The 27,000-nt window shown below is 40.8% G+C and overlaps 3 protein-coding genes across 5 annotated transcripts; 2 read left to right on the top strand and 1 right to left on the bottom strand.

Moving 5' to 3' along the window:
- The first annotated feature begins 4,398 nt into the window (after positions 1 to 4,398).
- Positions 4,399 to 8,539, top strand: ccdc43 (coiled-coil domain containing 43). Its single transcript, XM_015948670.3, has 5 exons — positions 4,399 to 4,603; positions 5,165 to 5,258; positions 7,340 to 7,475; positions 7,619 to 7,671; positions 7,788 to 8,539. Exons 1-5 carry the CDS (start codon positions 4,430 to 4,432, stop codon positions 7,973 to 7,975), a joined length of 645 nt encoding a protein of 214 aa, XP_015804156.3. The 5' UTR covers positions 4,399 to 4,429; the 3' UTR covers positions 7,976 to 8,539.
- A 192-nt stretch (positions 8,540 to 8,731) lies between these two features.
- moto (minamoto) lies at positions 8,732 to 17,378 on the bottom strand. Of its 3 annotated transcripts, none has more exons than XM_015948668.3 (8): positions 17,204 to 17,377; positions 16,848 to 16,943; positions 15,532 to 15,677; positions 12,278 to 12,382; positions 10,671 to 12,153; positions 10,312 to 10,446; positions 9,806 to 9,983; positions 8,732 to 9,725 (listed from the first exon to the last, which is right to left on the bottom strand). In XM_015948668.3, exons 2-8 carry the CDS (start codon positions 16,902 to 16,904, stop codon positions 9,535 to 9,537), a joined length of 2,295 nt encoding a protein of 764 aa, XP_015804154.3. In that variant the 5' UTR covers positions 16,905 to 16,943; positions 17,204 to 17,377; the 3' UTR covers positions 8,732 to 9,534. The 3 variants fall into 3 exon arrangements, with proteins under 3 accessions (XP_015804154.3, XP_015804155.3, XP_054596146.2); XM_015948669.3 differs by having other exon boundaries at positions 17,241 to 17,377; XM_054740171.2 differs by lacking the exon at positions 12,278 to 12,382 and having other exon boundaries at positions 17,204 to 17,378.
- A 702-nt stretch (positions 17,379 to 18,080) lies between these two features.
- On the top strand, positions 18,081 to 20,381 carry LOC107378452 (frizzled-2). The gene has a single exon (XM_015948667.3). It carries the CDS (start codon positions 18,373 to 18,375, stop codon positions 19,993 to 19,995), a length of 1,623 nt encoding a protein of 540 aa, XP_015804153.3. The 5' UTR covers positions 18,081 to 18,372; the 3' UTR covers positions 19,996 to 20,381.
- The last annotated feature ends 6,619 nt before the right edge of the window (positions 20,382 to 27,000 follow it).

Here is a 27,000-nt window from a genome sequence, read left to right as displayed (position 1 = left end):
TGCAATTTGTCTTATATGTTAACTCCTGGATGTTTCAGAGCAATAAAAACCTAGATGGGAAGCAGAAGTGAAGAGCGACCCCTGCTGGCCATAAGGTACACATTAATAATAATAATAATAATAATAATAATAATAATAATAATAATAATAATAATAATAATAATAATAATAATAAATTATAATAATGATAATAATTATTATTAGTAGTAGTAGTATTAATTAATAATAATAATTATTATTATTATTGTTATTATTATTTATTCAACCAACCCATGGTTTAAGAATTTATTTTCATTTCCTAACATTTATTCCTCGTGTCCATTTTGAAGCATTATTTAATAATAATAATAATAATAATAATAATAACAATAAATTATAATAATGATAATTATTATTATTAGTAGTAGTAGTATTAATTAATAATAATAACAATTATTATTATTATTGTTATTATTATTTATTCAACCAACCCATGGTTTAAGAATTTATTTTCATTTCCTAACATTTATTCCTCGTGTCCATTTTGAAGCGTTATTTAATAATAATAATAATAATAATAATAATAATAATAATAATAATAATACGTGTATGAACTGACATTTGTTCTACCAGGTAGGTCAGATGATTAAATGACACTTCAACAATAAAATAAACAACTGGAGTCTGTAAACAAAATGAATGACTCAAAGTGCTGAACACAAAAACACATTAAACCACCGGGGTTGGCTTGCTCACTCTCTTAGAAAGGAATTTGTATTTTTAAAACGCTGTCACCACAAAAACATTTTTAAAATTCGATCATAAACAGCTGACAGTGAAACTATCTGCATGTTACAGCCCTGAACTGCTGCATGTTGAGATGTGACTACTGACTTCAGGTCTAGATGCACGAGTTAGTGACAGTTATGTCATGTGCCGGGGTGAGTGCTGCTCTCATTTTTGTTCCATCTTTGAGCTGCTGTGTTGCAGGAGAGGGAGGCTCCAGCTGCAGCTCATTAACAATCAGCGGGTCCAGCTATAAGAGGAGGAGGAGAACACATCTCGACGCCGGATGATTAACAACAACTTGGTAGTTCCAGCCCTTTGTGTCTCCAGGTTAACTCTAGTGATTTTTGGATTTTAGAACCTTCGTGGATATACTTGTGCTTACCTGTTCCCAGGATTTTTGGATCGTTTGTGAACCTTGCCTTGACTCCTCAGGATCTCCTTGGACTTCTGAAGCTTCTGGAGCTTCTCTGGTTTTCCAGTGGCTCCTCTGATTGACTACTTGGACATTTCCACGATCCCGCTGGATTACTCGCCTGTGCCCCACAAATCTCCTGACGCAGCATTCACCGTTCTCCTCTCCAACATGCCGGCCAGCTCTCCTGCTCTCCTCGCGCCCCCTCTCTTGCAGGCGCGTTGCAAGATTTTCAAAAGTGTGGGGGATGTTGTCTGTGCCTAAAATAATTTTATGTTATCTTGTTAGTTTAATTTCCATAATAGCGGAGCAGGTGCGAATTTTAGACGTCTCAGTTTTAAACATTTAAACTGTTCAGAATACAAATCCAGGCTCTGTCTCGTTAGATTGGTGCAACTAAAGTTTGTACTGAATGAAACTTTACATTAAACCATGTTGAAAAGAAAAGGATCCGATTAAATCGTTTTCCCCTCATTTACAGTCAGGAAGTACAGCGCAGTGCGCGTGGCTCTGGGGTTAATCAAGTTTAGTTGTTTCTCTTTGCAACAATCTTCACAAGAAGGCAAAACAGTTAAATGGCAAGTTACAGATATTTCCATTTGACTGTTTATTTTGACGGATAACCTCAAGGATGTTGGTTGTTTTGAAAGAATTACCCCGACACACACTGATGCGCACACAGATGAGCTGACATTTTAATTGTTAACGCACATCGCGGAGGTAACTAAATCAATCAAGAAATGATTCCCATCAGAACATCAGAACTTTACACTGGACACTGTGCTCAGCGCGGCTCGGAGCGCACACGGTGGACAGTGAGCTGAAGATCTGTAGAGGGGTTCGCAGCGCAGTCTTGTGGGCCATTCCCATCTGTACCGGGTCGGCCCGGGCCGGGTAGCGTAGGTTGTTTACATATCTGGGTGGCCTGGTATTTTTCCGGGCCAACCGAGGCTCATTCTCAGCCCTCTTCTCGAGGGGGTCTGCTTCAGGCCGACCAGAGCCAACACACCCACTGCTGACAGCAAATTCACACCTTCCATTAGAGCAAGCCTCTGATTGGTGGGTAGAATCAGCCCACATGGGCTTAAGACAAGGATGTGTGGAATCAACCGGGCCAGGCTGGGGCCGACTGGGGCTACCCGGCCCGGGCCGACCCGGTACAGATGGGAATGGCCCATTGGATTCACCCCGGCACTCCACCTACCCCTAACTCCTCAGCCCCAGCTTCCCGTAAGTCTTTACTCTGCACCTTCCTAGTTTAGACTTACCTCTCTGGACTCACCTGTTCCTCTGCTCTCCCCTCAGACGCTGCGGCTCCGTTGCAATCCCCACTGGACCTTATCCAGTGAGACATCAATTCCCAATTTTATTTATTTTTTATAAATTTCTTTAATTTTTCTAATTGACTCGTGAGTGGTGAATCCTGCATGTCTTGGGTTAAACTTGTCCCCAAAACCATGTCAAGTTAGCAGATTTTTGTTTACTGTTTATTTCCATTTGGTTTGGACTGTTTCGAGATGGGATCTGATTTCCTGCACCTACCGGTTTCTAAGTGAAGTGTTGAGGTTTCTTTTCAGGCCGTACCAGACTCACCGCTGTCATGGAGGGAACAGGAAAAGTGAAGCGTCCTGTGCTGCTGAGCCCGGTGCAGGCCTGGTCCAGCCGGGGGTTCTGTTAAATTGAGACCAAACAGTCACCACTCGTTACTGAAAGGACAATTTGAATAAGGATCACTTTAAAGAGCACAAGTACTTGCTTCCTTTAAATGAAGGCTGTGTTTAAAAAAGGAGTTCAGCTCTCTATTACACTAAAACACAGTCCTTGAAAAATCTTGTGAGAAGAGCTGCTCTTGAGTCTCCTCTCAAACACATGATTCTGGTTTAGGACGGCTGGCTCAGTGGCTTCCTCCTGAAAACGTTGGTTCTTAAAAACGCAGACTTTGATTTATTCAAGTCTAATGAGGTAGCTACTTGAATGATGGATTTACAAATAGTTTAATGTCAGAACAACGTGCATCGTCCCTACGGAGTCAGGTTGTTGAAACTGATTAATATCAGATTCCACGTATCCATCAGGAATGCTGCTGCAGAAAACGACACCTTATGTTCAATAAAGCACACTCCAAAAACTCTCGACTGTAATTTTTATCATTTCTCCTGTTTTCCCCAATACACACTTTCTTGGGACTGCATTTTCTAATTCACCAAAAACAATAATAAATACAAAAAGCATAAAGAATCTGATATGCTCACAGAAAAGAAAAGCTCAACAAGGATTCAGTTGATTGAAACACAGATTTTACTGAAATGACGGTGGGTTGGCAAATGTTGGTAGAGCCATTTCCACCCTTTTAAAATACATTTTCAGTGGAACATGTTTGTACAAAAAAAATCTGCATTACTGTATGCAAGGGTAAATGAACCAAAACATTGTTCAATAATTTGATCAGCAAGTGCTTTTAGCAACATCCCATTTGAAGTGGTTTCCAAACCTTGTCATAGCTGGTGAACATCTTGCAGGTCCCAATGAGAGAGCGAGAGAGGGCAGAGGAGTCTCAGGACCTCGTCTCAGAACTGCATTAACTGCCAAATAGCTGAGGTTCTAGGCTGAAGGATATAAAGGAGTGCCTGAAAGAGTGCACAGATCACAAACCAAAAAAGATGTGCAAAGCAACGATCAATTTTACAGACAAGATAGTATATTGGAATTTTTATTATAAGCTACGATGAAAGATAGTGTAAATTTTTTTTGATCATTTTAGGCCTAACAATAAATTTAAATAATTTGTCAAAACTAGTACAAAATAAAAAATAAAAAGTTAAGCATTCTTTGTCCAAAGAAAACCATTTAAAACCTTCATAATACTGCCGTTGATACTGTAAGTGTTTGTTTTAGGTAGCCTGTTTGTGACAGCTATTTGTGTTAGGAATTACTGAGAAATAGGATGTAAAACTATCTGATTGCATTTACATAGGCCGGTGTTTTCAGACAAATCACTAAACCAAATTAATCAATGAAAGGTGACTAAAATCAACAGCCCTAAGGTCACCACAGTGCTTTACAATAAAAACGTCAAAATAGAAAAAAATTCATAGAATTGCCTATAAAATGTATGAAACCACGTCTTCATTAAAGTTCTTACTAAGGTAAAGCACTATAAACAAATACAAATAAATAAACAAAACTTGTATTTTAAACAGGCAGGGATAGGGCAGCCACGAGCCGCGCGAAAGACCTCAAAGCGCCAAGATGGCGGCGCCGGTGAGCGATACCGGGGAGTTTGAAAGCTGGCTAAATGATCGCCTGGACTCGTTAGAAGTAGACCGTGAGGTTTATGGAGCTTACATTTTAGGAATCCTACAAGAAGAAGAGAGTGACGAGGAGAAAAACGATGCGCTGGAGGGAATTTTATCCGCATTTCTGGTGAATATCCCGAGCGAGGTTCCACTTTAACAACATCTGCTGCTGCCTGTCTGCTGTCGCCGGGCGTTGAACTATTGTGTCAGCTGGTTTACATGCTCTAGTCATAGCTGGTTATTAGACCACGGTTCGTGAAATCCAGAGAGCTTCTTCTGCTGCTACAAACTTAGTTCTGCGTACTTATTTTAGGTCCTAGCTTCAATCTGTGGGTTTAACCAACCGACCAAAACAAGTCGGTGCTGACAGAGTTGTCTGTTCTACAATTAAACTTGTAATTTGTTGCTTTTCACACCTGGGTTGAGGGTTTTTACCCTTACAGGTCCCTGGTAGAATAACATGAATCAATGTTACTGATTCGTTCGGGAATTTTTTATTTAAATAAGGGCATATTGGAAGAAACATGGTTGTTTTTACAGTTATTTAATGAACAGCGACTAAGTCTCCATGTGTGTGTAAGGGACTAAAACGTCGCTTTATACCTTGTTTCTTACCATGGCACAAGCATGCCCTGATTTGAGTTTATTTAACTTATGACTTGGTAACTAACTACTAATGTGTGTGCAGGATGAAGGTGCCATGGGAGATGTGTGCAAGCAGATCATTGATCAGTGGGCAGAGTATTCCAGCAAGTCCGCAGGGAGGCGAAATCCTGACGATGGTAATGAAAGCATTTTGCTCTTTACATATTCCAGTAGTTGGGGTTCTTCTTGGTGCTTTAGATACCGGTATTTTTAAATTCCTGAATCATCAGGTTTGAAATCCTAAAATAGTTTTAATAAAGTGCTTGAATTTGACACTGAAATTGGGTTTAGAAAATAGCGTACGGTTATAAAACAAGTCAAATAATTTTTTGGAGCAAAAGTATTTTGTAAATTATCACCACTCATCATTGAAAGTAATGATGTGTGCTTTGACCATTTCTGTTCGGTACTTTGAGATTTATTAGCTTGAAAAAAATCATAATTACTGTGACTACAAGTCAGAAGTCTGTTTGTCGCATATATGACGTCACACTGAATCTCCTCTCCCCCAGCATAGCGGCTACTTACCACATGCTTTCATCCTGAACTTACAGCCATTTTTCCTCTGCTTATCCCCGTGCCTGGTTCATGTCAAATTTGGTGATGCGCGTTCGTAGTCCAGGATGCATTTTCACACAAAACCTGAATCATAATGTATGACCCTGTTCAAAAATAAGTGCTTTCTTGGCATCAGAATGTGTCTTTAAAATTCACAGACATCATATGTGAGATCCATGGCACATAAACGGATTTAGAAAATAGTTTTTAGCCCCGCTGACTTGCATTCATTTTTTCTTCTTCCAGGAAGCAGATGGACGTGACTTAGGCTCCCTATACATTTAATATAAGATGTAAGATTTGGGAGAATCTCTTGGGATTCTCATAAGATTTCAGTGAATTGTTGAAAAAAAAAATCTAATCTTAAAGGGACTTTACGGAGTTTTGAATTTTTATGCTCGCGATTGCCCCCTCAGGCCAAAAGCGTAACGGCAGCTTCAATAGTAAGCTCGAGCACGAGGCGTTCATGCTGCACGTGCACACTCCTTAACGAAAATAACAGCTGAGACAGTCCTGTGTGTGTGTGTGGCCCGGAGGACAGAGGACAGGAGAACGCGCAGCTAATTAATTAAATAATTTGGTTCTGTACCTTTCTCTTCAGCACAGCCGACAAAGGTTTATGATGGGTCAGTCTCCCTGCATGCTCAGATCATTCCCTTCCCTTGCTTGAAAAATTGTTCCAAAATGAAAGTTGAACCCACATCTTTTATATCTGTGAATTCAATGCCGTTCGGCGAGTCTCAATTAAAAATTTGGGCATCTTACTGCAAAAAAATATATCATTAATGTAAGAAAGAAACTCTAAATGAACTATGATCACAACGAGAATCGAACCTGGGTCTTTCGCACGAAAGCCTGAACTTTTACTAGGCAAGCTAAGCACCAGTGGGGTTTTCTGTGTCTGTAACATTTATATTCTTGATGACAGCTGAAACAGCATTCAAAGAACGGTTCGGAGGACTATGCCTTAAGCGTGAACGCGCATGAAGCAGCCTGCTCGACCCGAGAATCTCTTTTTCTGTGATTTTAGAGAAAAACAGGCAATCACAGTAAAAATGCCAGGGCTCATTCTACAGGACCAGGGCATTGCAGGAGAATGTATGAAGATGAAATTTATTATTTCTTTACATGTTTTGGCTGTCAAACTTCCATAATAATGCCCCTTTAAACTCTCATTACCCGACTTTGAGTTTTCTGCCCAGTTGAAAGTTTTTAAATCACCAAATGAACCATTGTATCCAATGAAACATTGTAACCATTGTTTACTTTTTTCATTTGTAAAACACGTATATACACACTATACACACACTCACACATTCACACGCACACACGTAGAACAATATATTAAAAAAATAATAATATACTTGCATAAACATTTAGTAATGTATATACATTACAACTTATACATATTATTACTTAGATTAGACATTTTTATATTTTACTTGCTTTTACATTACTGGATTTTTGCATAACTCTGTTGCTGTGAAGCTTGCACACAAGAATTTCACTCGCATGTACTGTACCAGTGTACCTGCACATGTGACGTGACAATAAAAGTGATTTGATTTGTATATACTTGAAGAAAATGGTGGTTATTGCAATACAGTGACAACTATTAAGTCATCATATTAATAGATGTTAATTATTTTCTCTGATTTAGCTGAGGTCCAGGCCATCGCCACCATGATAGAGAAGCAAGCCCAGATTGTGGTGAAACAGAAGGAGGTGTCCGAGGAGTCCAAGAAAAGGAAAGAAGCCCTACTTGCTCAATATGCAAACATAACAGATGAAGAGGAATATCCTTGACTTTATATGCGACACTTATTACATAAGCCCATCAGGTTTTTCATTGTTGGGAAGTCTGTGACCATGCAGGCAGAGGCTCCTTTTGCAGACGCAGGTCTCGTTGAGATTTGATCTGTTTTCTTAACAAAAGCACGGAAGCTGAAGGAGAACCAACAACTGGAAATGACCTTCCTGGAAATGAAAGATGTATCCTTTTTCAAGTTACTGTGTTTACACACTTGTTTTAATATCTCAGTTTACCCAGTTCTAACTATTGAACCATTTTTATTTTTAAAGTGGTTGTCCTTTACTTCTGGTGCCAGCCTTGTTCAGAAACCCAAACGTGGAAGAGGTGCTCACCCGGCAGAAGCAGAAGCGGGATCAGGCTCGTGAAGATGCTCAGAAGAAGAAAGAAACGGACAAGATGCAGCGGGAGAAGGACAAACTAGCCAAACAAGACAGGAAGGAAAAGGAGAAGAAGCGTACACAGAAAGGGGAACGCAAAAGATAAAACCACAAAAAAGGACACTTTACATGCAAAATCTGTTTTATTTCTACAACAAAAAAGGAATGAAACCTAGAAACGTTACCTCTTTACAGCTAAGCCTTTGTATGAAAATCATGTTCGTCAGACCCTTGTTAACGAGTTTCATGCAAGACGACGTGAATTTTCCACTTCGACCCAGATTATCGTCTCAGAATTAAGATGCGAGTTTTTATAAAACATGATCAAATAGTCGTATTGATGCTAACTGTACTCTGTTATTAAACAATGGTGTGTTGTGAAAGCTTCGCCCTCAAATAACCGAAGCAACAGACGAAACAATTAGATTATTGTGGAAAAGTCAAACAAAACGCAATCCAGTCTAGTGTTTCCTGTTCACTTTTTGTGCCAACCTCTTAAAAATCCTCACTTTCACGTCTAAAGGCAAGTTGTTTACAGCTTTTGGTTTTTGTTTCACTTCCTTTACATTGTGTCTTAACAAAAGATGTTAAATACCTCAGAGATAACGTGCACCACCATATAAGTGTTTGAGGTTTTTCTTAAAATGACTAATAAAAAACCATTTTCAGACATTTGTGTTTATTTTTTTACTCCCAGTTTACAGAACAAAGAAGAAAACAACCAGAATAAAATTACAGGAACAGAACAAACCTGCTTAGTTTCTAAAGCTCAATAGCAATAAAAGGCACTGACGCAAGTAAAGAGAAACTCAGAGCTGCAAGATCAATTATAAACCCGCACAATTCACTGATAACACAGCAAGCCCTCAACATTCACAACTTTTTAAAGTATGGATGGATCCAAAGTTTTGACTGAATGTTAGAAATGGAGACACAAAATTATGTTTTCTAAACATTTGTTTTCATTTTAAAAGGTCTGAAATGTTTTAATTTTAAATAGACTTAAAATACCACATTAAATGGAAAACCTTCACTGATAAATTATCTTACAACATTAACTTAATGGAAGTTTGATTACTGCGTTTAAATAAACGGACCCCCCCACCCCCAGAAGACTTGAGTATTATTAGGACATTTGTAACTGAACCACAGATAAGAACCCTCTGATTACAAAATCTTGAAGTTGCAAAAGTAAAAAGGATTGATTGGAACATTAAGGGATACAATTTAGTGTTTAGTTACTTGAAACTACTGCCTTTGTGATTCAGTCATTGTTGGGGAACACATAGAACTGAGTTCTATTATGTTCCAATAAATAAGTAAAATGAAGAATTCCCGGGAATCTTCGACATAAATAGTGTCCTTAAATAAAACTTTCATGGGACAAGATTTATGCTGATTTGAAGCTGAAACTGTTTCGGTGAAAGTAAGTTAACATTTAGCAGGTTGTAAAATGCATTTCATGTCATTCCAAAACAAGCAAAGATGCTTGCTGGTGTAAACAATCCAGTCATTTCCAAGCGTTAAACTGCATCTCACTTCTTTCAAGTGATCCCTGTTTTTTTTTTTAAGATAAAATGTCATGTTTATGTAAATTAGTAAGTCTGGAACACTGACTTTGTTCACCTCATGAGCATGTTTAACTCATGCTGGAATAAAGCTCATTTATAAACAAAAAGTGTAACCCTGGAACAGAGAGGAGCACCTCTCAGTGCATGTGGGCTCCTCACAAGCATGATGTTCCTGCACCAGGACAGGTGGCTGCATGGTCATCTGCAGGGTGCACCACAGAGCTGTGCAAAGCCTCCTGGTCGTAGCAGCCAGCTCGTTCAGTGCAGCGATCAACAACAGGTTATCTATGAATGATAAAGAAATGTGTTTTTAAAAAGCATGCTAGAATCTGGAGAGCCTACAATAAAAGTCTGATAATGATTACCTCTGTCCTCAGTGAAACCAACTCCCTGCTGCTGGATTTTGGTCCACTTGTCACTGCCCTCCTTGCACCTGGCCTGTGTGATGCAAAGAGCCACGTAGTGATTTCTTAGCGCCATCTCGATGCTGATGTGTAGCGGGATGCTACACAGACACTTCATTCTAACCAGAATGCTCTCCACCTGCAGCACATCGACACAATCAGTGTCTGTCCTACGCAGACTTACAAATACATTTCTTTATATGACAGGGTAGCATTTACACAGTGCATATGAAATCCTAGATAATATTGTCCTTGTGCCTTTTCCAGCAATGATGAAAACTATTTACTTGAATTATTTAAAATGAAAGCATTTATCTAAACCCCACTTCAATAACTGTTGTTGTCCTTTATGTCAAACGGTCAGGTTTTCCACACACAGAATTTATTTTAACTAATAAAACTTCAATTATTTCCTGATTACTTCACCCATAGGTGGCGGTATAGAACAAGTATAGTGAGGGTTTCACCTTTATTTGTTCTCTCATCAGATTGATAACCAGGTGGTCCACTCTTGTGGGGTTTGGTGGATATTCGGGAAGGCTGTTGCTAGTCGTTATTAAGGTTTTTTTCCCAGGAAAGTTCTTTTTAAGAAAGATCTCCATCTAAAACAAACAAAGGACAACCACATAATGTAAATATTAATAATTTAAGTTTAGAATATTAGAACACAATTAAAAATGATTTATGGAATGCATAACCATGTATACTTTGTATGATGGGCCCAGTGTGTATGGTTGTTAAGACTAAAAATGTAAAAAATCAAATAAAGCTACGTGTTTTATTGACAGATAGATGTAATAAAGACAAGTGCAGGTGAAGATCATACCTTCTTCCTTCCCTTCTCCAAACACCTCCACTGTTCATAGCAGTCATCCAGGGAGACGTAGAGCTGGACCGCTGGCCCTCCCTGACTCATTAGTGAGGATGCCAAAGCTGGTGCCATGCCAAAGGTGTTCCCTGCTCTGTGGGCCTTTGTGTTACTGACACTGGAGCTAAAAGCTGCAGCCTCGTTAGTCGGCATCATCTCGTTTACATTCATGCCTGAGACACCATTTCCATAGGGCACTGTAGATCTAGAGATGAAGTTTGAGCTCATGGGAATGCCAGAGCACCTCCTGGGGTCATTTACCGGATACATTAAAGGTATGAAATGTGGTGCATGCCCTGCGCCGGACGTGTTCTTCTCTCTATCAGGTCTAGCAGACTGCATGTTCCCCTGTAAGTTAAAGTGTGGGTATGGTGAGAGAGGCTGTATACGTCCCTCTGTTATGTTGCCTTGTTGCCTCACAGAGAAGCCATCTCCATGAAATCCAGACATCTGCATCTTCGTTTTCCCTCTCTCCATTTGGGAGTTCATATTTTTTTGGATGTGGCTCGGTTGGACTTGTTTTGCAAAGTGGTTCACTCTCAGATTACTGGTCTCATTGGGAATGCTCCTCCCGTTTTGGTGTTGGTTTGGGAAGTTGAAATGCGCAGAAAGTGCCTTTGACTTCTGAAAGTACTCTACATGCTGAGGGCTGAAATCAAGAGGACCTCGACAGGCATGATGGTTTTGTTTCCTTGCTTCTTCAGCTCTTCCCCTTTGCACTGACCCAACGTCTCCAAACAGTTGTTTCAGACTTTGCATTGCAGGAAAACTTAACATTGACATTGCAGGACTGGAGGTTTTCCACTGTTCAGGCAATCCGTCTTTGTGCAAGCCCACTGTCTGCTTGTGAATGTTTGGAAAGTCATCATGACAAGTGCCATTATGCTCAGATGGTATGAACGACTGAAAACTGCTGACCAGTTGGTTCGGGTCTTCTGGTACACAATTTTCATTCCAGAATGAATTTACACTGCTCTGAGTGTAGTGATCTCCATGATGCGCATCAAAGCAGGAGTTGTTGATTTCATTTTGGTGATGAAAAATGCTACTAAGTTCTGGGAAATTATTCAAAGGCTGATTGTTTCTTCTGTCGTTGCAAGGTGACATGTTGATGTCAGTCATTTGGTGCATATGTGATGGTTTGGTGTTATGTGTCTGGGGCAGTGGTAGACCTGGCGGTGGTTTTTGAGAATGCAAGGAATAATTGTCTCCATTTGGCAAACTAAAACATTGTTTGTTGCCACCAAGGCCACTGGACTGCTGACTCAGCCCATCACCATTTTTGAGCACCGACTGTAGCTGTACATTGCTGAAAGCCTTGTGTGACAGATGGTTTGAAGGAAAGGAAGAGTTATTGGGAGTCTTTGCCTCCCACTGTAAATATTGCAGCAGTTCTTCATTCAGTGCCTTTGGAGACCAGATGGGATTACGCGTAGGTAGGCTTTGAAGAGAAAATAAGTACATCAGTTAATATCAGTGTTTATGAAACCAACTTGTTTTCAGCTGTTCGGGTCCAGCTGTGAATTAACCCATGCTGCAGAACCCATATAGAGGAAATAACGTACCTCCCACTGTAGAAGCTATCCTGTGAATCTGCTTCATCCAAAATATTTGAAACTAGACCCTGCAGATCTGCCTCTCCATCACAGTCAGCTTCGTCAATAGATTTACTTGGATTAAAATAAAAATAAAATAAAAAATCATCTCAAAACCACATTCTGCTTTAATTTTTTATTTTATTTCATCACAATCTTTTGGCTCATTCAACTTACTTTTCCATTAAAAACTTTCGATAGGAAACATGTAGAGATGGCAAAGATAAACTTCCATGATATATGATATTGTATATTTAAACACGTTTCAATGAAATTTGTATGACTATACAGGTGCTGGCCAGTAAATTAGAATATCATCAAAAGGTTGAAAATATTTCAGTAATTCCATTCAAAACGTGAAACTTGTACATTATATTCATGCAATGCACACAGACCAATGTATTTCCAATGTTCATTACATTTAAATTTGATATTCATAAGTGACAACTAATGAAAACTCCAAATTTGGTATCTCAAAAAATTAGAATATTCTGAAAAGGCTGAATATAGAAGACACCTGCTGCCACTCTAATCAGCTGATTTACTCAAAACACCTGCAAAGGCCTTTAAAAGGTCCCTCAGTCTTGTTTTGAAGGCACCACAATCATGGGGAAGACTTCTGACTTAACAGCTGTCCAAAAGACAATCATTGACACCTTGCACAAGGAGGGCAAGACACAAAAGGTGATTGCTAAAGAAGCTGGCTGTTCGCAGAGCTCTGTGTCCAAGCACATTAACAGACAGGCGAAGGGACGGAAAAAATGTGGTAGAAAAAAGTGTACAAGCTCTAGGGATAACCGCACCCTGCAGAGAATTGTGACGGCAAACCCATTCAAAAATGTGGGGGAGATCCACAAAGAGTGGACTGCAGCTGGAGTCAGCGCTTCAAGAACCACCACGAGGAGACTCATGAAAGACATGGGATTCAGGTGTCGCATTCCGTGTGTCAAGCCACTCTTGAACAAGAAACAGCGCAAGAAGCGTCTCGCCTGGGCCAAGGACAAAAAGGACTGGACTGATGCTGAGTGGTCCAAAGTTATGTTTTCTGATGAAAGCAAGTTCTGCATTTCCTTTGGAAATCAAGGACCCAGAGTCTGGAGGAAGAGCGGAGAAGCACAGAATCCACGTTGCATGAGGTCCAGTGTAAAGTTTCCACCGTCAGTGATGGTGTGGGGTGCCATGTCATCTGCCGGTGTTGGCCCACTCTGTTTCCTGAGGTCCAGGATCAATGCAGCCGTCTACCAGGAAGTTTTAGAGCACTTCATGCTTCCTGCTGCTGACCAACTTTATGGGGATGCAGACTTCACCTTTCAACAGGACTTGGCACCTGCACACAGTGCCAAAACCACCAGCACCTGGTTCAAGGACCATGGTATCCCTGTCCTTGATTGGCCAGCAAACTCGCCTGACCTTAACCCCATAGAAAATCTATGGGGTATTGTGAAGCGGAGGATGCAATACGCTAGACCCAACAATGCAGAGGAGCTGAAGACGACTATCAGAGCAACCTGGGCTCTCATAACACCTGAGCAGTGCCACAGACTGATCGAGTCCATGCCACGCCGCATTACTGCAGTTATTGAGGCAAAAGGAGCCCCGACTAAGTATTGAGTGCTATACATGCACATTCTTTTCATGTTCATTCTTTTCAGTTGGCCAACATTAGAGAAACAAACATTTTTTCATTGGCCTTTAGAATATTCTAATTTTCTGAGATACCAGATTTGATGTTTTCATTGGTTGTCACCTATAAATATCAAAATTAAACGTAATAAACATCGGAAATACATTGGTGTGTGTGCATTGCATGAATATAATGTACAAGTTTCACGTTTTGAATGGAATTACTGAAATATTTTCAACCTTTTGATGATATTCTAATTTACTGGCCAGCACCTGTACTAGAGGTGCACCATATTAGAAAAACCTGCGATGCCCAGTAACAGTGATTGATATTGTGATGACGATCTGACTTGCAATAAATAAACAAACACTTAACTCAAGAACAAGTTAATCAAAATAAAAAAAATAAAAACATTTAAAAATGACTAGAAAAAACTATAATAAAAAACGGGAAAAGCAAAAATTGTGACCAAAGGATGTGAGTGAATGGAAAAAGAAAATGAACAAGAAAAGGCTAACAGTGGATTCTGGGAAAGGCAGAATCGGCAGAAGGAGCAGAGTGAAGCTAACTCAGGTGTTTGCTAGCAATCCTAATTAAGTGCCATCTGCCGAGGGGGTGGGTGTTTCTCTCTCTCTCTCTCACACACACACACACACACTAGAGAGTTCTTTTATTGATATGCTTCATTTTTCCATCTGTGATTATAGAGCTGATATGTCTTGGCAAAACGTCTAACTTTTCTCTCATCTGTCCATAGGACATTCTCCTAGAAGCTTTGTATCTTGTCAACATGTAGTTTGGCATATTCCAGTCTGGCTTTTTAGGATTTGTCTTCAAAAATGGTGTCCTCCTTGGTCACCTCATATGTAGTCCACTTTGGCTCGAACAACGACCGATGGTGCAACCTGACACTGATGTTCCTTGAGCTTGAAGTTCAACTTGGATCTCCTTGGAAGTTTTTCTGCGCTCTTTTGTTACCATTTTGATTATCTGTCTCTTTCGTTTGTCATCAATTTTCTTCCTGCGGCCACGCCCAGGAAAGTTAGCTATAGTCCCATTGATCTGAAATTTCTGCAACTATAGTCACATCTGGCTGCTTGGAGATGGTTTTATAGTCTTTACTTTTAACATGAATTTCTATCATTTTGTTTCTAATCTCCTGAGACAACTCTGTCCTTCACTTCCTCTGGTCCACGTTGAGTTTGTTACACACCATGTCACCAAACAACACAGTGACTACCTGGATCCTGTATACTAATTACAAGATTGTAGACACCTGTGACCTAATTAGTGAACACCCCGTTAATTAACATGTCCCTTTGGTCACATTGTTTTCAGTCTTTTCCAGAGGAACCATCATTTTTGTCCAGGCGTGTTCCATGAGTTTATTTCTTTAAATAATTCCATTGAAGCATAGTTGGAAAGCAATGTCAGACTTTCACTGGTTAAATTTCAGAGAATGTTTCTTCTTATTATTATTGTTTGTCAGATTCAGATTATTTCTGTGACCATTGTGGGTTTTTCTTTCATCGATGAAAACACACACAAACATTCTCTAGTATAATCTGTTTGAACATGTCAGAACAGTTAATAACAATACCTGTTTTTAGGGAAACTGAGTTGACTTGGTTCAGCTTGGGAACTAGAAAACCAGGACCTGTAGGATGTGCTGTCCTGTCCTGGACGTGGAGCCATTGGAGCAAAGGACGCTGGCATTCGACCACTGCCTACACCACTAACACCCGTCTAAAGAAAGGAAGTAAGACAAATCTGACAAATGCGTACATCACCTGAAGCCAAAAATACTTTTTTTTCCCCATACGTAAGACATATGTCAACAAAAAAGGAAGAAAAGCAAAATACATAAGACTACATCTGCTATACACATGAAAACTCAATAACAGACTGTTTTTGTAACATGGTAGTGACAGTTTAAAAAATTGACCTAATATAATTTCTAGTACTTTTATTAAATAAAAATCAATATTCAATTAATATTCACCAGAACACTAACTTCTTCAGAGTTTAATTAAAAGTTTATTTAAGTTAAAGTCCCATTATTCATCACACACTGGTGAAATTCATCTCCGCATGACCCATCCCCGTGGGGAGTGGTGAGCTGCAGCAGTGGCTGTGCTCGGGAACTGTTTGGCGGTTTATCTGAAAAATCCCACCAGGATTTGTAACAAATGGTGCTTTCTTGTTTTATCTGGTTTTAGGGTTTCTTTTTAAATTGTTTTTGATTTTCAACGTTCACCCCAATGTTGAACTATATTGGTAAACTTAATATCAAGCAGTTATCTTACAATATTAAAGCAAAAGAAGATTTCTTATCAAGTCGATCGCTGTCTCAACTGTTTCCAGTTAGAATGACTTCAAATTAACATTGAAGATGCCTCAACAACAGTAGCGATCATCATGCTAGGAGAATCACAGAAGCTCCACAGCCCGGTTTGATTCAGCAGCCTACATTTCCAACCTTGCTACCTTAAGCAAGCGTGTCTGTACAGCTATAAGAGACCGATCTCTCTGACTGCCAGAAATTTAGCCAAACTTATATTACTAGAAAAGCACATTTAAACCATTTATCAGCTCTGAAATAGTTCCTGAGAAAATAGTTCCCGAGAAAATCTGGCTAATTTAGGTTTTCTTTTTCATGTTTCTAAAACGATCATTTGGAAAGTCACAAAGCTGATAAGTCTTATGGATAGATTAGGATTCATCAGACTTATAAAAATGAATCAAATGAGAAAGTTGCTGTATTTTTTCGTGTTTCCTCAAGAATATTAAAATCTCATCGTTTGATCTCAGTTTTGTCTTGAAAGCGCAATGTATTATCCCCCTGGTGTTTATCATTAAAAGCAAGAAATATGACTTCTTACTTTAAAAAACGCAACAAAGGAAAGTATAATTTACCTGGCGTTGACGTGTCTGCTGCAGCGAAGTCACTGATCTGCTCTGGTGTCCGTCCATTTTGAGCTCTGGACCAATCTTTAGTGCTTCATTATTGGACTAGCAAAACGGAAAGCGTTAATGGTTAATATCTTACAACTCCAGTGGATTAAGTTAACAGCTAAAAGAGAATTGGGGAATATACGTAAAACATTTATAACATTACTCGCTTTTACATATTTTGTGTCATATTTACTAAGCTAGTAGCTTAAAGCTAGCATCCGTAAGTTAAAATTGATGCTGCAAACAGCGCATGTTGGTTTAGATCGAGTTATTTGGGAAATAAAAACATAAAATACACGAAAATTCATTTGGATTACCTTTCACGAGAGGAAACACGAACATTTTAAACTTAACTGTTTTAACGTCAGACAATTATCCTTGCGTCGCGAGCATTTCTGCCCGTCTCTCTTTTTCTGAGAAAAGGCCCTCGTGACCAGAGTGCCCATTGGCTGAGAGGAGACACGACTTCGTTTTGGTCCAATTGGCATAAAGCAGAATCTCCAAAAGCATAGCAACAAATGCCCTCAACCCCAACACCGCCCCCCACCCCCAGGTCCGAAGGCAGGTGGTCCTGCCCAAAACCTGCCTTGTGCCCACCTGCAGATACCAGCAGTTTATCCTGGAATTTCCAGGCTGGAAATAAAGAATATTCACATAAATTTGCATATAAAGTTCTTTGTTAAATTTTAATTTGCCCATATTTACCTCCAAACAGTGTGACGTATAAACTTTTTTCTCACTCATTAAAATATAAATAAGGCAGCTATTTTTATAGCACATTTCCTACACAGAGTCAAATAAACGAGAAATGACACAAGCATATCTGAACAATGTTGCTCATTCAAATAAAATAATATGGTTATTTTTAAGGTATTTTCTTATGTTCCTGTCTATTTTTTTGGATTTTGTGTAGTGCAAACACGGTCTTCCAGGTTCTGACTCATCTGATTGGAAAAAAAACACATACAAGTGCGATAAGAGACTCCTATAATCATAACAGTCACCATGAAAGAGTCGGCCTTGAAAACACAGCGCGGACTGAAGTTTTGCTAAAAGGCAAGAAACGTACCGGAAGTATTCTGTTCAAAATTAAAGCACGCATCACACAACTATCTTCCTAGAGCATGTATTGTGTAAATTAAAATACAAGATTAAACACTAAACGTTTTAATGTGAATTAACATATGTAAATATTTGCATACGTCTTAAACAGATGTTTAAAGTAGTTGTTGTATTGAACTGTTGTGACTTTATTTTGAAATCTTCGACAGCAAGGCGCAGCTACTTTCTAACTAGTCCGCCTTGACGCTGGTCGGTGTGACGCCAGGAGGAATGGAAAAAGGGGAGAAAAAAAAGTTAGGCAGCCACCAGGAGACTTTCTGAGTTTAAAGGAACTTTCGGATCCCCTCCTGATTCTACTGTCTGCCGCTGAGGAATTGTTTTACACGACTCTGTGAGTTACTGCAAGTTCGTTAAACCTGAAACGATGACTTTGAAGGTGTGTTTTCTTGCGATCCTGCTGCCTCTGATGTTATCAGCGCAGCACGAAGGAGACAATGGGATCTTAATCCCGGAGCATGGATTCTGTCAGCCGATTTCCATTCCTTTGTGCACGGACATCGCCTACAACCAAACCATCATGCCCAACTTAGTGGGTCACTATAACCAGGAGGACGCTGGGCTTGAAGTTCACCAGTTTTACCCTCTTGTGAAGGTACAGTGCTCCCCGGAGCTGAAGTTTTTCCTGTGCTCCATGTATGCGCCTGTGTGCACCGTCCTGGAAAAAGCTATCCCCCCCTGCAGGTCCATTTGTGAGAGCGCAAAGCAGGGCTGCGAGGCGCTCATGAACAAGTTTGGGTTTCAGTGGCCGGAGCGACTGCGCTGCGAGAACTTCCCCGTGCTGGGACACGGACAGCTCTGCGTGGGCCAAAACCAGTCTTCATCTGCCACTGCACCCCCCATCAAGGTACCCGCAGAGGACATCCCCGAGCTGTCCCCATTTGAAAGACCATTCCGTTGTCCACCCGTTCTCAAAGTCCCACCATATCTGAATTATAAGTTTTTGGAGGAGAAGGACTGCGCAGCCCCATGTGAGACCACAAAGAGTGGTGGGAACATGTTCTTCAGCAACAAAGAGATTCAGTTCTCCCGCCTGTGGATCCTGGTGTGGTCTGTGCTTTGTTGTACTTCTACATTATTCACAGTGACCACCTATTTGGTTGACATGCAACGCTTCAGGTACCCTGAGCGGCCCATCATCTTCCTGTCTGGCTGCTACACGATGGTCTCCGTAGCCTACATAGCTGGCTATTTTCTAGGGGATAGAGTGGTGTGCAATGAGAGTTTCAACCCTGATGGATATAAAACCATCATCCAAGGCACCAAAAAAGAAGGTTGCACCATCCTCTTCATGATGCTGTACTTTTTCAGCATGGCCAGCTCCATCTGGTGGGTCATTCTCTCCCTCACCTGGTTCCTGGCAGCAGGTATGAAGTGGGGGCATGAAGCCATCGAAGCTCACTCTCAGTATTTCCACCTGGCCGCCTGGGCGGTGCCGGCCGTGAAGACGATCAGCATCCTGGCCATTGGGCAGATTGAAGGGGATGTGCTCAGTGGGGTGTGCTTTGTCAGCAACCTGGACCCTCTCCGGGGCTTTGTGCTGGCCCCTCTCTTCATTTACCTTTTCACCGGCACATCTTTCTTACTGGCTGGTTTTGTGTCACTGTTCCGAATCCGCACTATCATGAAGCACGACGGCACCAAGACAGAGAAGCTGGAGCGGCTGATGGTGCGAATTGGAGTGTTCAGCGTGCTGTACACCGTCCCTGCCACTATTGTTATAGCGTGCTTCTTCTATGAACAGGCCTTCCGCCCCCACTGGGAACGCAGCTGGGTTAGCCAGAACTGCAGGGGCCTAGGCATCCCCTGCCCTCTGCAGCCCGGCTTCCGCATGACCCCGGACTTCACCGTCTTCATGATAAAGTACCTGATGACGCTGATTGTAGGCATCACATCTGGTTTCTGGATCTGGTCTGGAAAGACTCTGCAGTCTTGGCATAAATTCTACACAAAGCTGACACAGGGCCAGCATGGTGAGACCACTGTGTAGAATAAAAGGACATTTATAAAATGCAGTTCATTTATGTCACTTATCTGAAATGTGAGAGGGTATAGCCGGAACTTGTTTTTTTTTAAGATGGTTGTGTTTACCTCGCCTTTATAGTCACATTATGCAACTTCGGAATGAGACGAGCTGGATAAACGTGGACCTGATTTGACTCAATCACTAAACCACAGCTCAAGTATTCTTCTGCAGATCCGCAACTTTCCCATAAACTCCAAAAAAAGAGCCAACAACCAATGAGACGGCAAGCAAATCCTCTCTCTCTTCTTGTAAAAATGTCATGTAAATTGTGATAAAACTGTAAATAGATTCTGTTGTAAAAATGTCTAACTTTAAATGTGTATTCATATTAAACCTGTTTTGTACCTTTATTGCATCTACATTTTTATTTATGCCCTGTAAGGGTGCAGAGTTACGCTCTAATGTCAGCAGTAGAATCATTTATGTTTCAGGACATTACTAATTTATCTGTGTTTCATGACCAGAACTTGTGCATCTCATGCAGGTATCAAACGGCTAAAACGTTGTGATTTTTAACGGTTAGCGACTGCGTTGTCAACCCAAAAATCTCATTGATGGAGATAGGTTTGCGTAAGCGACATCTTTTGGCGTGGTTGTGAAGATGGCCGAGCCTCGTTCTGGTGAAGGCGTCTTTGGTTTTGCTGGAGCTCTCCTGCTTTGTGCCGATTTGGAATTCCCAGAGTCACGCACCGCTGAAACTCAGCCTTCTCTGCCCGTGAGGTCACGAAGAACATGGCTGTGCTGAGGAAAACCGATCCTAATGCCTCAAAGCAGCTCGGAGCAAGGAGCAGGAATCTGAGACTGACGCGCGCATACCACAACGCAGGAGCGTTGGAGATCAAATGATAAGATGCAATTGTGCTACTCCGCGTATTCTAGGCCGAATCTCTCAGGTTTTCTGACACTAACTTTTAAAAACACATAAAATGAGCTCAGCTGTAATTGGTCTGACGATCTGTTGCTGTTTGGCTACATCCTAACGCCGGGCTGAGTAATGATGGCTTATAGGAGTCAGGTTGGAGTGATTAAAAGGTAGAAACAGATAGTCAGAAGGGGAAAAAAGCATAAATCTTCCCGTAGCGTTCCTCTTGTACTCTTTCACAACACCTCAGCCGTCCTCCCTGATTTCACTCAGATGAATGAGGAGAATGTGAGTGAGTCAGTGGAGAGGTGCTGGGCCTTCACCTCAGTGACAGACAGTCTCCTGTGCGCTGCACACTTCAAAGCACCGCTGAAACCTGACTGGCTCCTTGTAAATTGTACTGCCTGGCCCGAAGGCCCACTTCCTGCGCTTAACTCAGCTTAATGGCTGGCTTGTTTGGCTTTGCAGCGAAGCAGAGAAGCGAATGGAGTGTCAGCTCATGAAGGGAAGAGGTCTGTGGGTGGGGTGCTCGGCCTGTTTCTGGGTTTAGAGAGGAGGGGTTTGGAGAACAGAATGGAAAACTGTTTTATTAGGTTACTTTCTGTCTTTCCTCCATTAAATACAAAGAAACTAGAAAGGGAAGAAACAAATCAGAATATGTATCCTATTTGAGCGTTTTCTGTTATGTAAACTTTGAGGAAAGTATTTTTGGAGAATATGAAGCTGCTATTACGAATCTGCTGCAGGATGCAAACGATGAGAGCAGAAAACGATCGCTTCAAAGTTGTTGCCAAGTTCTCATGCTGTTGATTTTGCATTTTAAATTTGCCATGCGGCTGCAGCTCAGTGCACAAGGGCTTCATGTCATGAACACGTTTTTCTTACTTTACCGAGGGCAGTCTTCACACACACGTGCCCTACATAGTCTCAAATCAAAGAAACTAAAATAGCAAATTCTAATAATGGTTGAGAAAAGGTTCCAAACAAGGAGCCTGTTTCTAATCAAATCTAGGCTCTTTCCCCAGAAAGAATTCACTCTCACAAGCAGGGCTGAATCGGTTACAGTCACATATTATTCTAACCATAGATGAGCCATGTAGACGCTCAAGGATGTCAGTCTGTCGCGGTTCTGGGAATCTCAACAGGAATTCCAGTTTTTCTCCACCGAGTGATTTCCCTGCCATCCCAGGATCACAGGGAACTGGTGAAAACTGAAGCTTTAAGCCGGGGGTCACCAACCTTTGTGGAGTCCTTCATGGGGACTGAGCCCTACGAAGGGCTACTGGATTGAAACAACGACTTTAAAGAACAGATCAGAGTTAAACTAAACTTCATGCATAATAAACACATTTTTATGCTTTTTAAATAAATGTGCTGTTTTAAAATGTATATGAATGCATTTGTGATTCAAAAATGGCAGCCGATTTTATAAATGTTGTATTCATGTTAGAGTTGTGCTATTTGGATAAATGATCTGAGGGCCCCATGTGGTCCTGGGGGCACCAGGTTGGTGACCCCTGCTTTATTTACTCATCAGAACCATCTTTGTTTGTAGACCGTCAGCCTCTAACTTTAACAGCACTGGAACTGTTAAAAAAACAAAACACGTATTGGATCAAAAACAAATCCATTTCCATTGTAACACCAAATCCTCCTCTGAAAATGTGGATCGTTCTCATACAATGTTTGTAGCAGATCCAACCCCAGGAGAAACAGCAGAGAAAGATCCAGCTCTATAACTTTCACAGCTTTACGGCTCATTTTCATACCTCATAACTCAAACGGCCCCAGGACCACACAGGCCAACACTGCTAGCACACTCTGGAGGAGAGCTCGGCCCGAGTGGAGTTTGTTCTGTCGCCCGTCCCTCAAGGTGGGGTCAGACAGTGGAGGGGTGCCAGAGAGGTGTCAACAGCTGCATGACAGATAACTGAAGGAGTGTGTGTGTGAGGGGGGGGGGGGGGGGGTCCACAGCACATCTGGGATGATAATAGCTTTAATTGGGAGGCGTGTGTGGGGAGGAAGGAATGGTTGACGCTCATCCAGCCACCACAGTGTGGACACATCCGTGACTGTAGTGACGGTGCGCATGAGGGAACAACACCATAATGAGCAAGGACTGTTTTACTGTTGCTTTCACTCAACTCACAACGCACCGAGATTTCAAATGGTTTCATTTTCTTGGTGAAAATCAGCTTAATGACGTTTTCCTGTGGTTTCTTGTGAATTTATATATTTCAGAAGAAATTTTCACAGGGAATGACATTCGCTGTCCTGATTTTAACGAGGACGTCCTCAGAGGGTGCACCTGGGTCTTCTCAGAGTGAGGGTGGTAGAGCAGTGTTGTTTTTGCTGGGCGGGTCATTTCTGCATCATTTCTAGAGGAATTGTTTCCTCATAGCTTAGATCCCAGTCAAAACTGTAAACTCTGCTCTGTCTAATGTAGCCTGGTGAGATAAGAGCTCATGCCTGCTGCATTTGGGTCTTTTTACCACAACATTCTGATGTCATCCTTTTTCATTTTCCATTTGCTTGTTGGGATTCTTTATAATAATGCCTTTTGTTGTATTTGTAAAAATTCGCCCTATAAAAGCTGCACAGAATCCCTCCAAGGGCTGCAGTGGAGAGCCCTGGCCTAAGACTTCCATCAGGATTTATTGAGTTGGCTTCTCTCTGGTGAGCCGCGGTAACTAGAGGCCCCCTCTGCAGCTCTTCCTAAGAAGTCTTCCGCCACAGCTCTTCCTCGCTCCAGTCCAAAAGTCGGATGATTAGGAGTGAGGAATACAGCCGTCCTCCTGACGCCAGCTGGAGAAAATTACATCTCTAGGAAAAGTGACATTCCAAGATTATGTCTGTCCCTCTCCCTTTGTTTCAACAGAAGTTTCTCTATTTGACTTATTTCTCTTTTACCGTTCACCGTGTGCCGCTTGTTTATATTTGAATAAAACTAAGCGGATGACAGAGTGGTTAGGCTCCAGTTCTGTAGGTATCTGTAATTTCACTCTCCACACAGCGTAATTGCTTCCATGTGGGCCCTCACTAACAACAGAGGGGTGGAGGAGTCTCATTGCAAAGGTGGGGGTGGGGGTGGGTAATTCAGACTTATATAGGCCCACAAATCTTCTCTCTTAAAGCAAAGTTGCAGATCTACTTTGGGACTGCATTTTCTAATATTCTGCTAAGTTTAATGACAGAGAGGAGAAGAAACATGTTTTTTTTAGGTTCTCTAATGTGAGAAGGTTTGATATTCCTGCTTTTCCATTTGTGAAGCAGCAGGATGCTTTACATTTCTAATTTGTGGTTTTTGGCGGTTTCTTTCAAGGAAATTAGAAACGTTTGTTGTTTTTCTTTGCATCCAGCAGGCTTTTTTTGTGGTTTTCCAACACGTGTTGGTTGAGCTGTTGGCTGGAATGCCCCGAGGAGCCGAGGGTCAGACAGTCATGGTCAATGTGTGAAACCAACGGAGCAAAAGAACAACAACACCCTTTGCTCAGTGGGGTCAAACAGACCTCTGCAGAGTTCTTCTACTGGCCGGGCCACAGGGAAGAAAAAACTAAAATATTAGAAACTCTTATAGAAAAATGTAAATAACACTAAAATAAAAGACATGCCTTTACTTTTCAAGACATGCTTTTACACTTTTCCTTTTACCATGATTTCAGTAGACTAACCCAAACACCGCCCCCTGGTGTTCTGACATTGACACTTCTATAAAATACTTTTAAAAATTAACAAATTAAAAAATATAAACAACTTTCAGAGAGTCTAAAATTTCCCTTTGACAGTCTAACATTAAAATCAGAGTGAGCTCGTGCAGCTGTAGCTAAAAATCATAAACAAATGGTGTTTGGTCCAAAAGCAGCTGGAGGAAGCGTGCACCTCCTGCAGTCCTGACTTTTCTCTAGGAAATGTCAGCGGTCCCTGACGAGCTTAAGTGTTACATTTTTCACCCTGGACATTTCCTAACCTTTAACCTTTGTGTTTGTGAATGGCCTTTTCAGCATACGTGCAACTAACCATAACTGTGCAGTAGATTAACAAATGAAAAAGCAATTATATTTGTTTTATAAATCACCAGAATCATCCTGATTTTTGAGTGTAATGAATGTTTGTAGTATTTTAATGTTGAGCTTAATGAACACGGACTCTAACGGTACAGGACTCATCTACAGTCTAATGTTAAACTGATATTTTACTTTGAGACTTCCCACACACACACTAGAACCACCAGCACACAATCAGAGCCTTTCTATTGATAACACAAGGGGGACCAGTTTGATAATAGTCTAATAATTTATGTTGCCACAACCCATCAGTTGTGTATTTGACACCTGAGCAGAACCTGGAGGGTAGAGTGATTCACACATCTATGATAAAACTCTGCTTCCAGGTTTGGGCTGTTTGGATGCTGCTGTATGATCAAGTATCCACTTTTCTTACACGTTTAATTCTCTTAGAAACCTTGTAAGAACATTGTAGCTTCACTTTGCACCAGCCATGGCTTCTCCGGGGTAGAAAAACCTGCTCTGTGTTTGTATCTTTGTTGTTAAAATATCTGCACCACTTAAATCCTACCTAATTATTGTTTTTCACATAATCTACTGAACAGAACACATTTTTCCTTCACGTGAGAGGACTTAACATTCTGAGTGTACTTAAACACACTTCTGTGCATGCAGGTACTCTGGACATGAAGATATTTCTGCTCAAACATCAACGTGGGATGATAAATTGTGCTGTTAAAAGTTGTCCTATTGATCTTTACATTTCAGGCTACATAAAACAAACTTTAATCTTTCTGCATGCCTGAATCGTTTCTTGATGGTTTTATGTTGTATTTTGGCCCATTCCACGTTAACATGTCATAGTTGATCAGTTCCAGAAGACAAATAGCTAAATAACTGTTAATAACAATAATAATCAAAGACCCCCGAATCCACTCACCAAACCTGAAGAACTAAAAGAAAAACTCTGCTGATGTGTTCAGATGTGGCCTGTAGAGGGAGCTATTTCCCCATTTTTGATGAAACAACCGAATGTGTGGATGATCATTAGTATCAGACTAATTTGCTCAAGCAGAACCAAAGCATACATGTTATAAATTCATTTAGCCGTTTTGATTTGACTGTTACAGTAAATATAACACCATCCGTATCTCTTCAAAACCAACATTTTAATTTCTCTACTATTTCAGAATAAATTGGCTCATTTTAACAATCAGATTTCACATAAGTTGAAAGTACAAAACACTGAAATAACAGGACTCAGTCTCCTGCAGACAGATTTGTGTGTTTTAAAAGTTACTTAGTAAGGTGGGTTGTGTACACCAGGGTGATGCCATTACTTCAGTTCCAGCGTTTTAGAGAATCATTTACACAACAGACTTACATTTGTTTGCGTCATGGACGTCACTAGGATTGAGATATGGGGGGGGGGGGGGGGGGGGGGTGTTCACTCAATGAACTGGGTGGCTCGTTAATCATGTCACTTCAGGGGAGTTTTCCGACCATTTTACTTGACATCAAAGCTTTTCATTATGGTTTGCGGCATGTAAACGTGCTAGCGGAGTTAGCGTTAGCATGTTGGTGCGGTAGCATTTTCCTCTCTCTGAAGTCTGAACTATGACCTTGAAATGTTAACGGTGTGCTGCTGTTGCTGTCTTACCCTAATGTGATGTTGAGTGACTTACATGAGCGCTGAGCAGGGTTTGCTCATCGATTTATAGGTTTTGCTGTATCGCCCCTGCCCCTTGTCAACAAAGCTGTTGGGGTTAAGGAATTGGAGGAAGTCCTTTGATAGTTCCTGTGTGCGACGGTGTAGTTCTATATTCATTAATTATTGTTTCTGTTTCAGACTAAAAACTCCTGTACCAACTACACGTGTCGTGATTGTGTTGAGCATGTAGATGTGAACAAATAAAAAAAAGTTAACTGAAAAAAATAAAATAAAATAAAAAACCCAAAATGTTAGGGGCGCTTGTGATTATTTAGGGGTCACCCATAAAGACAGTGGGAGGGTTAAAAATGTGAGACAAAACAACTAAAAGCAGGAATTATATCAAGACGGATTAAAGAAAAACAACGTGTGAAAACAAGTGTGAAAAAATT

Source organism: Nothobranchius furzeri, chromosome 5, assembly GCF_043380555.1.
Source record: "Nothobranchius furzeri strain GRZ-AD chromosome 5, NfurGRZ-RIMD1, whole genome shotgun sequence".
Taxonomy (NCBI): domain Eukaryota; kingdom Metazoa; phylum Chordata; class Actinopteri; order Cyprinodontiformes; family Nothobranchiidae; genus Nothobranchius; species Nothobranchius furzeri.
This window is presented reverse-complemented; position numbering and strand designations above follow the sequence as displayed.

Excerpts from the sequence above, each read along its gene's own strand:
- LOC107378452 (XM_015948667.3), top strand. The coding sequence starts at position 18,373 with ATGACTTTGAAGGTGTGTTTTCTTGCGATCCTGCTGCCTCTGATGTTA.
- ccdc43 (XM_015948670.3), top strand. The coding sequence starts at position 4,430 with ATGGCGGCGCCGGTGAGCGATACCGGGGAGTTTGAAAGCTGGCTAAAT. Across the intron at positions 7,476-7,618 it reads AACATAACAGATGAAGAGGA|GGAAGCTGAAGGAGAACCAA; the intron begins ATATCCTTGACT and ends TAACAAAAGCAC. Across the intron at positions 7,672-7,787 it reads CCTTCCTGGAAATGAAAGAT|CCTTGTTCAGAAACCCAAAC; the intron begins GTATCCTTTTTC and ends TTCTGGTGCCAG.
- moto (XM_015948668.3), bottom strand. The coding sequence starts at position 16,904 with ATGGACGGACACCAGAGCAGATCAGTGACTTCGCTGCAGCAGACACGT. Across the intron at positions 12,154-12,277 it reads GATAGCTTCTACAGTGGGAG|CCTACCTACGCGTAATCCCA; the intron begins GTACGTTATTTC and ends TTCTCTTCAAAG. Across the intron at positions 9,984-10,311 it reads TGATGAGAGAACAAATAAAG|GTGGAGAGCATTCTGGTTAG; the intron begins GTGAAACCCTCA and ends GATGTGCTGCAG.